The sequence below is a fragment of the Vigna radiata genome, chromosome 5 (assembly GCF_000741045.1).
Source record: "Vigna radiata var. radiata cultivar VC1973A chromosome 5, Vradiata_ver6, whole genome shotgun sequence".
In the NCBI taxonomy this organism is placed as follows: domain Eukaryota; kingdom Viridiplantae; phylum Streptophyta; class Magnoliopsida; order Fabales; family Fabaceae; genus Vigna; species Vigna radiata.
Genome location: NC_028355.1, coordinates 5,192,838 through 5,209,487, shown reverse-complemented (window position 1 = coordinate 5,209,487; position 16,650 = coordinate 5,192,838). Strand labels below are relative to the sequence as shown.

The window sequence follows — 16,650 nt, the reverse complement described above, 5'->3', positions numbered from 1 at the left end:
ATTGTCAAATTGTCAAATAATAAGAATTGGTTACTTTTACAGATAATACATTACATGAATTCATCATAAATTACTTAAAAAATGTAATATACACAATTAAATATCCTTCGAGTTTTAATAATATCAAATTGTGTACAAGCATGATGAAACATTTGTAAAATAATGATATTTTGAACACTTCCCTTAAGAAATCTCGTACTTAACACCAACTTCAGTTATAAGGAAAAGAAAGAAAAATCATGAATAAATCATACAGAACCTTTTTAAGTTTGGCATCTCATAGACTTCATAGGGAACATCTCCAGTAAAGTTGTCTTTTTCAAGAAGACTGCAAGTCTAGAAGTACATTTTGTCAACAATATATCACTGCAATCATGTCACTACGGATAAAAAATCTCATTCATAGTTTGTCTATATCAACTACGGAAAGCACTTACTTTAGTGGACCCCACAAACTGCTCATTCTTCTTCTCTTCATCATCCTTTTTTTTTTTTTTCAGAAACTACTTAGTAGGATTCAAAAGGCAAGAAGAAACCGATTGAGCAAACAAGTTCAAAACAATGAGAAATATGAGCATTCAATAATTTAATTTATTGGATAATGATATTTAGAAATATTTTTTTGACAATATTTGAATATTGATTACGTGTCAATCTGTGATTGATCGTAAATTATTCCATAATCAATAATAATAATAATCATGAACACTATCATGGAATAATTTACGACCAATCACAGATTGACACGTAATCAATGTTCAAATATTGTCAAAAAAAAATGTTGTCTAAATATCATTATCCTAATTTATTATATCAAGTAATATTTAAAAAATTGAAAATGTCTATTTTTTCATAGCATTAAATTTTAAATTAATTGAAATCAAAATATAAGATTCATATATTCAACGGTCTTTCATCCCATTTTTATACATTATTTCTTACTTTATCTTCATTATTCATACATTTTTTCTAATTCATGATACAACTTTAAGACACTTCTTGGCTTTGATGTCAAACTGTCTTATATATGCATTGTAACCTTACTTGCTCCAACTTATCTACCACCTAACTACTTTCAAAATGATGACACTGAATTCAATTTGATTGATGGAGGAGTTGCACAACTAATGAGTAAACTATCTTCTTTCCAAACCCACCTTAATATGAATAATTTCATTTTTTTAATGGTATGTGGTTTTAATATGAAAATCTAGTGGAAACTCAATCATTTGAATATGATGAAAAAAATATTTTCTTTTTTCAGATAAAATCAAACACTCTAAATCATGTATTTCAATTACTTTTGTGTTGAGTGGTCCCAATATGCAAACCCGGATGAAGGAAACTCAATTATTTGAACATGATGACAAAAGACAACTGTTTGCATGTTGTGGCTACTGTAAAAGGAGTAACATAAGCAACAGAAGGAGAAGAATTCTAACCTGACTCTAAGAATCCAAAGGAAAACAACAAGATCTAGTTGTTATTTATAGGATGTGGAACTGCAAAAGTTGTTGACCTTGATGCTCAAGCTGCATAATCTAGTGATGGTGATAGAGATATAAGGTTGGTATAGTGATAAAAATTGAAAGGTATAGGGTGGAAGAGGTTGTGGGTTTAACTTCTCCCACTAACAAAACTAACAGATACCATTTGTCCATTAAAAAAAAAAAAGAAGATAAAGATGATATACCAATCTAATGATAGTGGACCACCTTATCAAAACTTGTAATTTTAATTGTTTGTTCAAAACTTGTATATTTATTTAGAACTATTTCTATTTTTTTTTATGTTGTGTGATGTAATATGTATATTTTCAAATTTTATACTATTCATTACTACATTATAAATTTGAGTTCATTGTTATTTAACATAATTAACTTTTTGATAATTTTAAGAAGGTTATAGAAAATTGTTTACAAGTAAATAAAAAATATTATATATAAGCATGTGATTATATATATGAAATTAGTCACCAAAATATGTTGATTGTTATATTTCTTTTAGGTTTAATACCTATTTTGGTCCCACTTTTTTTGGGTTTGGTTCAAAATGATCTCAACTTTGGAAAAAATTCACTAAGGTCCCATATTTCATTAAAAAATATTCAGTATGGTCCTTTTCGTAGACGCCATTAAAATCATAACGGTACAGTTGCTAACGTGGCGAAAATTCAATGACTTGTTTACTTCGATGCTGACGTAGCTCTGTAAAGTCATTTTAATGTGTAAATATTTTAAAAAATAAAATGAAATAAAATAGGTTAAGTCTGGATTAAATTAAAAAACCCTTATCGACTATGTTGGGTTAAAGTAAAAATTGTCATTTCTGAGTTTTCGTTTATGTGAAACTGGTCATTGTGGTAGAGAGGAAGTGATGGGTCATGGGCTGAGTTGCAGAGGGAGTCATGAGCATGGCCTATTCCGTGTTGTGCAGCATGGGAACATAGACATTGTAGCAACTTTGTTGCACACGCACCCTCTCATGAACCACACCACTATCTATGATCACCAGTTCCCTCTTCATATTGTCGTTGCTAATGGCCAGATCTAGGTGCCCCTTTCTCCTTTTTCCATTTCTTCACACATAATTTCCCAATTCGGTATTCGCTTTCATTCCTTCCCCTCCCTTCACCCAAAATGCATCTCTCTCTGATGTTCCTTTTTTTTTTCTGCTTTCTTACCAATTGTTGCAGGTTTTATCATGGCTTTTGGATGGACCTATTGTTGTAATAATATCATATTATTGCAAAAGAAACGTTTCTCCAACGGTAATATTCCAACAGCCAAATTCTTAAGTGTTGCAACAGACAAATTATTTATTGTTTTTTATTGTCTTTTATTTATTTTATTCTTCCCTATCTCTATAAATAGAGAACTTTTTCCCCATTCCAAAAGACACCAAAGTTCATTCTTTCTCTTCTTCTCCTAAAATTATCCTGGGTATAAACTCTTTATAGAGTTTCTTGCTAGTTCTGTGATCCTCGAATACATTTCGAGAAGTTCCTGTTGTATCCTGAGGGACTTGCGCAACACACCGCGGATAAGTCCTTAAGGACAGTGATCTACACGCCTCAGGAAATGCGGTTCGAGATTTTGGTCAGTATTTTTTACTACACCTATAAATCTGGATGCGTTGAATCGCCAAAAGCAGGTAACTTGACTTCAATTGAACGTGGGTTGCTTCTTTTTTTTTAAAAAAAAAAAAAATCTTGGTTGCGCTTGAAAAATGTTGCTTTACTAATGTTCATTGCGTTTTGAACGATTCAGACACCACATTTGCAATGAGGAATTACCCCACATGGAAGGGATAACTTTGATTCCAACCTGGTTTTATCATGAGTGATGCAATGACCAAGAACAAAACCTTAATGTTGTCTGATGAGTGATGCGCCATGTAAATGATATATATGGTTATTTTTCCAACTGTTACTTTCAATTAAATAAGGTGATTAATAAAACAACTTTTTATACGCCCAAAATCAGAGTCAACAACAATATGAACCTAAACCCCCAAATAAAACATCAACAACATGAACTAATTAGGCTCAGATAATTACCCCTTACCTCACTTTCGTACGAAGTTCCACTTGTACCTTCAAGGATTCAATAGTAGAATCAGCAGTACAATCCAGAAATCACCATTTTCATAACAGCGAAAACTCAAAAATGGCGTAATCAGATAAGGGTAAGGGTTTTTTACTTTAACCTCTTTTATGTCATTTTTTATTTTTATCTTAATTATTTACACATCTAAATGACTTCACAGAGTCACGTAAGCTTCCAATTTAACAGTTCATCAACGTTTCGCCATGCTAGCATCTATATCGTTAAGATTTTAAAGTTGTCTGCCAAAAGGACGATATTGAACAATTTTTATTGAAATATGGGACCTTAGTGAACTTTTTTCAAATGTGAGATTATTTTGAACCAAAGCACCATAAGAAATAATCAAATGATGTATTAAACTTTTTTTATCGTCATTGATTTACTCACTGAAATATCTTGATTGTTAAATGTATCTATCTTTTTGTTACTAATTTAGTGTCAAAAAATATTTTAATTAAGATAAATAATTTATTAGCGACGGAAAAATAACTACTGTTATATTATTACATCTATAACCCAATTAACGATCACTTTTTTTTTAATTGATAAAATTGTCATATTAATGACTAAAAAAGAGTTGCTAACTTTTTTTTTCCCTTTTTTGCTACCGAATACCGAAATATGGGTAGCTAAATTGGTCTCCTTTGATAAGAAGTGACTAATCCTTTAACGATGGATTAGCGACTGAAATTTCAGAAGTATTTAGCAATCAATTTTTAATTTGGTCGTTAATGAGTTTGCCACCAAAGTTTTCGCAAGCGATTTTAAGCGTTTTAATAGTCGAAATAATGGTCACTAGAATGCAAATCTCTTATTTATATTTCTCTTGTTAAAGTTCTTATGTTCTTGTTTCATTATGATATTTTCTTATCTTGGATGTAAATTTTCATACTTAATTATGAGTTATAAACTTTGCTTGCATCTTTTACCATTGTAATTATGGCCACTGCTTTCCATATAACTGCTACACTACACAACTTTTTAAGAATATGTTATCATAGTAATCAACACCTATCATTTATTTTTATTTTTTTGTCACATAATAACACTAAAAAGTTTTTAAATATTTTTCTCTTTCTGTGTCATTTGTTGTGTATATGTAAAAAGTTTCTATATATGTACCAATTTTTTACATATTTGTTGAAGTAACCATGCAGTTTGTCTAATTTGTGATGCATGAAATTATGTAAAATTCACAAGTATCATTGCGAACAGTAATGAAAGATAAGGTGTAGAAATGTAAAACCCTCTGTTCTCACTAAAGGAAAAGACACTCTTGCCAATCGAAATTACAACCAATTTTCGGATCGTTACCATATTAAATGAGTTCCCAGATTAGTGAGTTCTGAACATGATTCAAACTGACAAAAATTAGAGTAGTTTACATACTTCCTGAAACATGTTTCTTCTTTCTATTCTGTAATTTGATATGTAGAAGTATATAACTATAAGTCTTGGTCATGTGTCAAAGGATATGGATTTTTCTTCCTCCTCTATCAAAGCATTTGTCATCACTTCAACTTGCCTCATGCTTGGCCTGTCATTTGGAGAAGGATTTAAGCATTTTAATGCTACCTGCAACAGATTCATCATCCTCTCTTCCGAAGCACCTTGTGAGATTAGGGACTTGTCAAAAACTTCAATGCTCCATTCCTCTCTGACCACTGAATCCACCCATTTAACTATATCAAATCCATCATTTTTAATCACTTTCCCTGTCAACAGCTCCAGAAGTATCATACCCAAGGCATATACATCAGCTTTGAAGGTGGCTGCAATTAGATCTTTGCTTTTGATGCCTTTTTTATGCGAAATGACAAACTCATCATAGTTTTCTGCTATCATTAGGCCATATTCGCTTATGCATGGATCCATATTCTTGTCAAACAAAATGTTATTTGACTTTAAGTTACCATGTGCTATTCCATTATCAACAAACTCCTCATGCATATATGTCAAAGCCGAAACTACCTTAGCCGCAACATTTAGTCTTCTTCCCCAGTCAAACATGAGGCCACTTTCAGATCCTAAAATCATTCAAGTTGAAGAAACACATTTGGTTAGTTTTGCAACCGAATTTTAGTTTTCATATCTCAGGTAGCAATGATAGAATTGAAGAGGAATGCTGATAGAGATACAGAAGGATTTGAAACAGCAAAGAAAGTAAAAACAGTGTTGTGAATATTGTATTATGTATGCACCAAAGGCAATGTATATTTATACAACGTGTCAGCAAAAGTATGAAATAACAGACTTAACTGAATGCTAGAAAACTAATATCAGATAACAGCTTGAGTTATACATTTAACAAACAAGACACCTTTTTTCCTAATTTAATAGTGCTTAGCACAGACTAGTTATATAATATGTCAAACTATGGTCACACATGCTTCATTACTTGCTATGTAAAATGATTGTAATGACACTTATTCTGTTTAGAAGTTACCACTTACCAGCATAGAGCAACATGAAGAGACTACCATTCTGCATAAATTCATATGCTAGGAGCTTCTCTTGCTGAGAACAATAGTATGCAACAGGTGGCAATACGCCTGGATGCTTGGCTTGGGCTATAAAATTCATCCTTGTCTGAAAATCTTGCTTAGAAATCCCCCAATCCTTAATCCTCTTCACTGCCAACTGCACCCCATTATCGAGCATAACCTTGTAGAGGCTTCCGTGCTTTCCCCTTCTAATCAATTCAGCAGGAGCACCAAGCAAGTCCTCAAATTGCAACCCTCTAAGGGTTCGACTTGAAAGAAGAACAAGACCTGATGTTGTCATCCCACTTTCCAAAGATGCCAATGAATACTCGGATCTGATCCCAATGTACTTCTTTGATCCATTGGATTGGGATATTTCACCAGCCATGCCAACAACACCAACACTTTCTTCTGCCTTTTCCTTCTTTTCAACATCCAACACTTTTTCTTTGGTCTTGAAGTTGCATAATAGTTTAAAGGTCAAGAAAATCAGCGTAATCAAACCAAGGACTAAGTAACCTGAATAAATGAACAAATCATTAGGGAACGACTTTTTGTCCTTTTCATGTGATGGTGGTGATGGTGGAGGAGAAGGAGAAGGAGGAGGAGGAGGAGGAGGAGGACATGCATTTGAAAGTGGCTCCCCACATAAGTTAGGATTCCCAGTAAAGCTGTCTGCATGGAATTTACCTCCGACATCAGGAACTGGACCGTGTAAATTGTTATTAGAGACATTAAACTCTTGAAGGTTGTAGAAGTCAAAACTAGGAATCTCCCCAGTGAAGTTGTTGTTTTGAGCAACGAAGGATATCAAACTTGAAACATGAACCATTTTAGGTAGCTCTCCAGTTAAGTGGTTGTCCGAAATATGAAGCCGTATTATGTTACTTAGATTGCCAACAGAAATAGGAAGGTTACCAGAGAATTGGTTCCCACTTAAAAACAAGTGAGTCAATGACTTGCAGTTTCCTATATCCTCTGGTATTGAATCATGTAAACTGTTGTCCTTCAGGCTAAGCATTTGAAGAGACTTTGTAATGCAAAGAGAACCGGCGTCAAAACCTCCACCAAAATTGAACTTCTCAAGAGTCACACTCATAACGTTTTTGTTATCCGAATGGCACTTCACACCGTACCACTTATCAATGCAGGGATCTGATGAAAGGTTCCAACCCCACGAAGGGTCTGTTGGTACAAACCCTGGTGCCAATTTATCCATGAATGTGACCAGAGCCTTGATCGTCCCTTCTTCTTCTGAATTAGCCACTAGAAGAATCAAAAAGATGGCATTGAAGAATACCCAGATGGGTTTCACACTCATTTTTACTGGGTTTGGATAATGAAAATAGAGAAATTGGTTGAACTGTATTGTAGTGAATAAGAGGCAATGTGCAAAGGCATCAAATTACATTGCCAAATGGACGATACGAAACAATCATCTTGTGTAGTATTGTGGATGACATTGACGTTGAGAAGCCTTGGAAATGAGCCAAAGGGCAGAATAGTGGATTTTGAAGCCGGCATTTTGAAATGGTCACAGTGGCACTACTACCTTGAACGTCTCTCTCAATGCTTTTCTCTCCTCCTTTTCCTATTGCTTTATGATGCTTTCACTCTAATTTTTCAATTTTACGAATCCCATTACTTCGCTTGAATGCGAATAGTAGCACGTAATCGGTGCACCATGTACGAGGAGCTTCAAGCCTTCAACACCAAAATTTCGACCACTTGTTCTATATCTGTTGCTAACTAATACTTCAATGTTATTAAAAGGTAATTCTGCAATTTTCATAATTAGAATTACAATAACAACAATGCTCTCGTATTTATTCTTAGTGGTGCATATATATACATACATATATATACATACATATATATACATACATATATATACATATATATATATATATACATACATATATATATATATATATATATTATCCTTCTTTGTCTGTATACTTTAAATATTACTCGGGAGGATAAATTAAATTAAAAAATAATACAAAAGGTTTTATTCTTATAGTGAACTATAGACATAAAATAAAATGCTATAATTATTTTTTTCTTTTTATTTTCAAGCACTATAAATATTTTTTTTAGACCAAAAATGTAAACCTGTTTAAAATAATGGAAACTATAATATTTTTATTGTTTTGTAAATGAAATAATAATATATTTTTATTATAAAAAATATTTTTTACATTTTTCTAAACTCACCTCTTTTAATAGTTTTTTAGTATTTCTTAACTGTCTTCGTTATATATATTTTCAAATCAATCCTAAATATTGGAAATCCTCATATTAGATTGGCTTTGCTTTGAAATTGAGTCAAATCAAACTCGGCCTAATCTAACACCATCCCCTCCTAGTTGGGTGAAAGGTTTTATATACTTAATATGAGATTTAACGAAATTCACAAAAGAAAATATTGAATAATATTAATAATACTATTATATTATTTTACTAATTATAAACATATTTTTTAATGTTAAATTATTCAACTCTTTAAATATTCAATATAATATAATCCATTTTAAATCAATTGTTCTAAAAATTTAACAAAAAAAAGATGGTTTTCAAATTACAACTTTTATAAAAAAAACATTAAAAAATGTGATTCAATTAATTCAATTTAATCCAAATCAGTTCAGAGGAAGTTGGATTAGATTGAGTCTAATAAAAAAAAATACGGTAATCTCACTTAATAAAATCTAAATTTTTATAAGAATGATAGTTTTAATCTAAAAATCAAAAAAATCTTCTCTCAGATCATGCAAATGCATATAATATAATTCACTTAACGAATTTAACATTTTTAAAATTAAAATAAAATTACAATTTATTTAATTTCTTAAATTATTTATATTCTTTAAGTTTCTTCCTTCATGAAACATTATAAGATTAGAAGTGTTTTGATCTTTGACCTTGTCATAGATCTTTTGAATTATAAATGATCTTTCCTAAGTTCTTATCATATACGTTTAGGAGATATCCCTCTATCATATCTTCTTCAACTCTTCACGTGTATTTCAAACTCCAACTTCACCTTTGCATCGAGATGTCTTATAGGTTCTTATCTCTTCAAAACTGAATGGAGTATGCTTAGAAACACTTTGACATTTAAGTTAGTCAAGTGCGTCAAATAATATTAAATTGTAATTGATAGAGATATGCACAGATCTCTTCTTTCTGTATTACCGAACGGTAAGGAAGATTATTGACTACCGAACGGTAAGGAAGTGGTTGTCTCCCATATTGCTGAAGAATGTTGGGTTGCAAACTGGCTTACTAGCACCGTACGGTGGTTACCCAGATATCGTTTGGTCTCTCTGTTTTACAGACTTTTTGTTATTTCTACTTTCCCTTTTTTATTTTTTTTCTTCTCTTTTTCCTTTGTTTATATTCCTTGCTTCCGTTGTACTAAACTCACTTTCTCAATAATATTCATTCATAGTTTTGTTTTCTCTAGGGTTCTTGTTTCTCTCTTCTCACAATTCTTACATGGTATCAAAAGAAAGAAAATAATTAGGGTTCGTCGTTTGCCCTCTTTTCTTCATCTTCTGTCTGATCCCTTTCTCATGGCTTCCTCCGCCCCAGCCACCACCACCGTTGCCTCCTCCTCCACCACCGATCATCTTACTAATCCTGCCCATCCTCTATTTCTTCATCCTGGCGAAAACTCAACCCTCATTCTTGTCAATCCGCCTCTCTCCGACACCAATTATCAACAATGGAGGCACGACATGATTGTCACTCTTGAAACCAAGAATAAAGACAAACTTGTTCTTGGTACCATTTCTTGTCCTCCTCCTACTGATATTCTTCATGAAGCTTGGAAAAGATGTAACAAAATGGTGATTTCCTGGCTGACGCATTCTATTACTCTACCCATCAAACAATCTGTTATGTGGATGGATTTTGCATCCGAGATTTGGAACGATCTTCATCAACGCTTTTCTCACGGCGATAAGTTCTGCATCGCTGATCTCCAAGAAGCCCTTCAATCTTGCAAACAAGGTGATTCTACTATTTCTCATTATTATACTCGTCTTCAAATCATCTGGAAAGAACTTTCTTTGTATCAGACTCTTCTTGTCTGCACCTGTAAGTATCCTTGCAATTGTGGCTTATTGACCAAGATTCAACAAGAACGCAACGATGACTCTGTCATCAAGTTTCTTCGTGGTTTAAATGATGAATTTTCCCAAGTTCGTTCTCAAATTATGCTCATGGAACCTATGCCGACTCTCCCCAAAACCTTCTCTTTGGTTCTTCAACAAGAACAGGAATTTCATCATTCCTCCTTACAAATTCCACAAGATTCCATGGCTAACGTCAATTTCCAGAACCCTTAGAACAAGACTTTTAATACCTCTCGTGGTGCGTGTTTTGGCCGTGGACGAGGACGTATAACAAAATTTGGCGGTCGCGCCAAATACTACGATCATTGCAAGAGAACCAATCACACCTCTGATAATTGTTGGATTAAATATGGCCTCCCTCAAGGTTATAAACCCAACATCAAAATGGATGTTGCTCACTCCAATCCTTCTGCCCACCTGACTGATGGTGTTTCACTCACCCCCACTGACTCCACTGCTGATAAAACCCAAATCCAGTGCAATTTTACTCAAGAACAATATGACGCTATTCTTGGTTTGCTGAAACAGTCTCAACCTCATACTCCTAGGGTGGCTAGCGTCAATCAATGTACTCGACAATCATCAGGTTCTTTTTCTAACACAAATTTTTCTTCTTGGATTATAGATAATGGAGCTACTGATCATATATGCTCAATCAAAGGTATTTTTCATGAAATCAGTTGTGTTGCTACTCCTTAACAAAATGGTATTGTTGAAAGGAAGCATCAACACATTCTCAATGTTTGTCGGTCTCTTCTTTTTCAATCTAAAGTTCCTAACCTTTTTTGGTCGTATGCTATAAAACTTGTCATTCACATTATTAATAAACTGCCAACACCTTTTCTTCAAAATAAATCTCCTTATGAACTTGTTTATTCTATCAAACCTGGCTTTTCCAATCTGAAGGTTTTTGGATGCTTATCATACTCCAACTCTGTTAGTACAGGACGCACAAAACTTGATTCCAGAAGCAACAAATGTATCTTTCTTGGATACAAACCTGGAACCAAAGGATTTGTGTTGTATGATTTGCATTCACATTCTACTATTATTTCGCGCAATGTCATTTTTCATGAAAATGTTTTTCCATATCAAACCTCTTCCACTTCACCTTCCTCTCCTACACATGATGATATTTCTAATGTTACTCTTTTTGATTTTCCAAATATGACACTTATTTCCACTAACCCAAATTCTCCACCTAGTAACACTTCTAACACTTCCAATCATTCTTCTGATAGTTTTACTATTCCTAGTGTTGAACAAAGAGTTTCTCTTAGGAATAAGAGTAGACCTAAATATTTAGATCATTGCTATTGTGGTACTAATTCTAGCTTTACTTCATCCTATACTACACCATATCCCATACACTTGTTTCTTTCCTATGATAAATGTTCTTCTAATCATACTTCTTTTTGTCACAATATTTCTGCACAAGTTGAACCATCTTCCTATAAAGAGGCAAGTAAATCTTATTGTTGACCAAGCTATGAACTCTAAACTATATGCATTGAAAAGAAACCGAACATGGACCTTGGTGAATCTTCCTGCTGGTAACAAACCCATCAGTTGTCATTGGGTTTATCGTGTCAAGCACAAAGCGGACGGCTCTATTGATAGATACAAAGCTCGCCTAGTAGCGAGAGGTTTTACTCAAATTGAAGGACTCGACTACTATGAAACATTTTCCCCTGTTGTAAAAATTACCATTGTTCGTCTTGTTCTTACTCTTGCCACTAGCAACAAATGGTTTATTCATCAGTTAGATGTTGACAATGTCTTTCTTTATGGTGACTTAGATGAAGAAATATATATGACGCCTCCCCTTGGTCTCTGCCCGTCTACTCCTGGTCTTATTTGTAAGCTTCACAAGTCTCTTTATGGTTTAAAACAAGCCAGTAGAAATTGGAACCACAAACTCACATCAGAATTACTTTCTATTGGGTACACACAAAGTATTGTCGACCACTCCTTATTTATCAAGCATTTGTCCTCCTCTATCACCATTATTCTGGTCTATGTTGATGATCTACTTTTATCTGGGAATAATATGTCTGAGATCACTACTGTCAAAGATCATCTCCACAGCAAGTTTTACATAAAAAATCTTGGAGATCTCAAGTATTTTATGGGATTCGAAATTACTAGATCTCAAGCTGGTCTATGCATCAATCAGAGAAAATATTGTCTTGAATTAATTTCTGAAGTCGGCATGTTAGGATGTAAACCTGCTCCAACACCTGCTGATCCTTCTGTTAAACTTCTTGCTGATGAAGGTATCCCTCTCACAGATCCTTCTTCTTATCGACGTCTTATTGGACTATTACTATATCTCACCCATACGCGGCCTGACATTGCTTTTGTCGTCCAACAACTTAGTCAATTTGTTTCAACTCCTTGCCAACCTCATATGCAACAAGCCATGAGGATCATTAGATATTTGAAGAATGCTCCTGGTTTTGGTTTACTATATGCTACTAATAATTCTTTCTGCATACATGCATACGCTGATTCCGACTGGGCTACTTGTGCCACCACTAGAAGATCCATATCTGGTTTATGTTTTTCTTAGAACTGCTCTTATCTCTTGGAAGTCAAAGAAACAAACCATCGTTTCTAGATCCTCTTCTGAAGCCGAATACAGGTCCTTAGCCTCTCTAACTTGTGAAATGTTGTGGCTACAATATCTTTTAAAAGATTTGCATATATCATGTCCGACTCCTTACTCTGTCTATTGAGACAACAACTCTGCTATTCACATTGCTAAGAATCCTACATTTCATTAAAGAACCAAACATATAGACATAGACTGCCACGTTACTAGACAAAAGCTTCAAAAGGGTCTCATCAAACTTCTCCATGTGCCTTCTACCAATCAAGTTGCAGACGTTTTTACCAAGTCTTTCTATCCTTCTCAATTTAACACTACTACTTCCAAGCTGAACATGCATAATATACATGTTCATCTTGAGGAAGGGTGATAGAGATATGCACAGATCTCTTCTTTCTGTATTACCAAACGGTAAGGAAGATTGTTGACTATCGAACGGTAAAGAAGATTGTTGACTACCGAACGGTAAGGAAGTGGTTGTTTCCCATATTGCTAAAGAATGTTGGGTTGCAAACTGGCAAACTAGCACCGAACGGTAGCTACAGAACAACTTCATTCTATCGAACGGTGGTTACCCAGATACCGTTCGGTCTCTCTGTTTTACAAACTTTTTGTTATTTCTACTTTCCCTTTTTTTACTTTTTTTCTTCTCTTTTTCCTTTGTTTATATTCTTTAGTTCCGTTGTACTAAACTCACTTTCTCAATAATATTCATTCATAGTTTTTATTTTCTCTGGAATTTTTGTTTCTCTGTTCTCACAATTCTTATCGTAATAATGAAATGTCATTAATTTACTTTGTATATTGTATTATTTATACCATGTTGTTTCAATTTATTAGAAACCAAAAGAATTACAAAAACTAGGAGATAAAAGTTTATTTGTATCTTCCTCTAAGTTTCAATCACGAAATTCTATAATTAAATAGCAATTTAGTCATTAGATGTAATATATATCATAACGAGAAAATATGCATACCCTCTCAGCCTCAACAATGGGATAGAGAATGACTCAGGAAAAAAAAAGGTGAAAATTTTAAGTTAAAAGCAAAATTTTTTATATGTGGAATTAATCTAAAAAATTAATTTTTAATTATAAAAATATTATCACGAAATTTACTTTTTAGATAAAATCAATGTTATACATGTAATATAAATGAGTCATTTTTTAAATAAGGATTTTTCTCAAAGAAAATCCATAGTTATCTTGTTTAATATAAATATTTGATGACAAAATAATAAAAATGATAAATATATAATATTTTCAAAGTTTTAACTAAAATAACTTCATTTTCTTAATCAATACATTATTGTTATTGGGATAAAAAGTAATTCTTTTGAAATTAGCTACGAATAAAATGTTAAATTTCCGTCAAAATTGAACATTATTTATTTTAAAATTAAAATATATATATATATATATATATATATATATATATATATATATATATATTAGATAGGAAATAATTTACACCTTGGTTTACACATTTTATTTTCAATTTTAAATTTATTAATATAAGAATTAAGAAAATCACTAAATTAAAATTTAGAAGAAGAAAATGTATAAGAGAATTTCTTGAAATAATATATTATTCATTATAAATTTCATGATATTATATTATTTATTATTTTTTTATTTTTTATAATAGGTAAAAAAAAGCTATATTTAGAATTGTTTAGTATTTTAAAGAAGGTTTGTTACGTATTTTTTTCATGGATTTAGTTTGACTCCTATGTTTTTTATTTCATTATTTTAATAATATTTTTTTATATAATAATAAATGATTGTACTTTAAAATAATAGCCTAAATGAAATATTATAGTACATAAGAATGTATAATGTGAATGTTTTTTGAAATATTAGTAATGCATTATTTATAATTCATCTCAAACTTAAACTCCTTAGTTTTGCAAGTAGAATGGGAAGATAAATGGTGAAAATATTAAATCGAGAATAAAAGCTAGAGAATACTGCAATTAGGCTGTTTTTGTTTTTGTTTTCTGCAGTCCTAAGTAATACTTTTTAATGTTATTCAAATGTGAAGATTAATTTTGAAAAATGAGTCAATATATTTTTTATTATTAAGATCAGATCAGGGTTTGATTAAAATGAAGGAGATGAAAAGTTAGTGAAGAATGAAAGGTGTGATGGTTCATCGAATTGCTTAAAAGCCAACATTGGAAAATGAAAAATATAATTAATAATTAATGAGTTGATAGTGCTATGTAGAAAATCTTCTTGTTATCTTTTGTGGTGGTAATGAGAAGACAACAGTGGAAGGTAACATGTTTCCTTTCCTTGGCAGCTTTGGAAGAGGTATCTTTGCCATTTCTCCTTCCTACAGATTCCAAACAACCCTAATCACATAAAGGAAGGAAAAATATATAATAACTCCATGTTTATGTTATAAGATAAACATGTTTTGATTCTACCAATAATATCCATTGTGAGAAAGTTGGAACTGAACTTCTGAAGATATTGTAGGCCTCAGCAGCTAGCTTTTCAATTTCTTCAAGAATGGATTCTTGTGCTTCTTTGGATTTTGTCTTTCGGTTCTTCTCAGAGGAAATATCTCTCACCAAATGCCTTATTTCATTGGTAAATGTAGATGCAGATTCCTCTTGACCTGACTCTTCAGTGACTTTCGTCACTTCCCTCCGCACACCCTCAAATTGGCCATTCCTCTTGCTAATAATTAAGCTACTAGATCTTGGGAGAGGGATAAAAAAGTCATCTCTTATGTCATTTATCCAAGTACCGTCATTTAGCTTTAAACAACCATTCGAAAAGCCAAAACAAATCTTACATATCCGTTTGGTCTTGAAACGAACGTTGATATCTGTCTATGGATATGCAACATCCGTTTCAAGACAAACGGATATGCGACATCCGTTCTGGCCTGAACGGTTATTGTCTTCCTGTACACAGACAACACACAACATGAAACACCAGCAAATATGCACACAGTAAAAGTAGTAACAACTACCATATCAACGAAACACCACCACACTAACAACAAGAACAGATACACCACCGCACTGCACTGCACCACCAAGGAGAAGAAAGGTAAAGTTTAGAGAGTTTGGACCGAGAGAAAAGAGTGTTCCAGAAGTGGAAGAAGAGACGGATCTCAAAATCTTAGGAAAGGTAAGACCGTGAGTAGAGAGAGTAAAAGTGAATAAAGGATTAGGAATTACTCTGGGTAAATAATATTAAAATAATAAAGTAAAAAAAACAGTAAAAAAGTTAAAAATGTAAATAAAAAGAATATTTTTGTAATAAAAAAAAACAAAAACTTCGTAAGGTAGAGGGAGTAAACAAAGAGGTGGAGGTAGTAACACCCTTAAAAATCTTAGTAATGGGCCTTCTAGAACTGAGCCCAATATCATATTGTCCTTTTTTAACAACTTTGCTTTAGAGTGGAAATAGTTATTAGACGAAATCGAATTTAATGAGGACACTTGGCATAATACTTAGAGATGAAAATTTTGAATATTGAATAAGTATAAGATATATATTTATTGCAGACAAATTTTTCAAGTAAGATATTCCAAAGATTGAGACAGTTCTTAATTTTAGATACGAATTTCCATCAGTCACATAATGAAGAAATCAACAACACGTAACCTAAATGAAGTTTTAAAAGAGGATGTAATATACATAGATACAAAATACAATAAACCTTTAGATACAAAATATACATAGATACAATATATATATATATATATATATATATATATATATATATATATATATATATTAAGGTAATGAAATTAACACTTTTAATTAAATAATTTTAATAAATTT

The 16,650-nt window shown here is 32.3% G+C and overlaps 2 protein-coding genes across 2 annotated transcripts; both read right to left on the bottom strand.

Annotated features, from left to right (window-relative positions):
- Nucleotides 1–5,066: 5,066 nt before the first annotated feature.
- On the bottom strand, nucleotides 5,067–5,645 carry LOC106760109 (probable inactive receptor kinase At2g26730). The gene has a single exon (XM_022780186.1). It carries the CDS (start codon nucleotides 5,643–5,645, stop codon nucleotides 5,067–5,069), a length of 579 nt encoding a protein of 192 aa, XP_022635907.1.
- A 404-nt stretch (nucleotides 5,646–6,049) lies between these two features.
- LOC111241566 (probable inactive receptor kinase At2g26730) lies at nucleotides 6,050–7,471 on the bottom strand. Its single transcript, XM_022780206.1, has 2 exons — nucleotides 6,421–7,471; nucleotides 6,050–6,153 (listed from the first exon to the last, which is right to left on the bottom strand). The coding sequence occupies exons 1-2, from the start codon at nucleotides 7,410–7,412 to the stop codon at nucleotides 6,051–6,053; spliced, it is 1,095 nt and encodes a 364-aa protein (XP_022635927.1). The 5' UTR covers nucleotides 7,413–7,471; the 3' UTR covers nucleotide 6,050.
- Nucleotides 7,472–16,650: the final 9,179 nt, after the last annotated feature.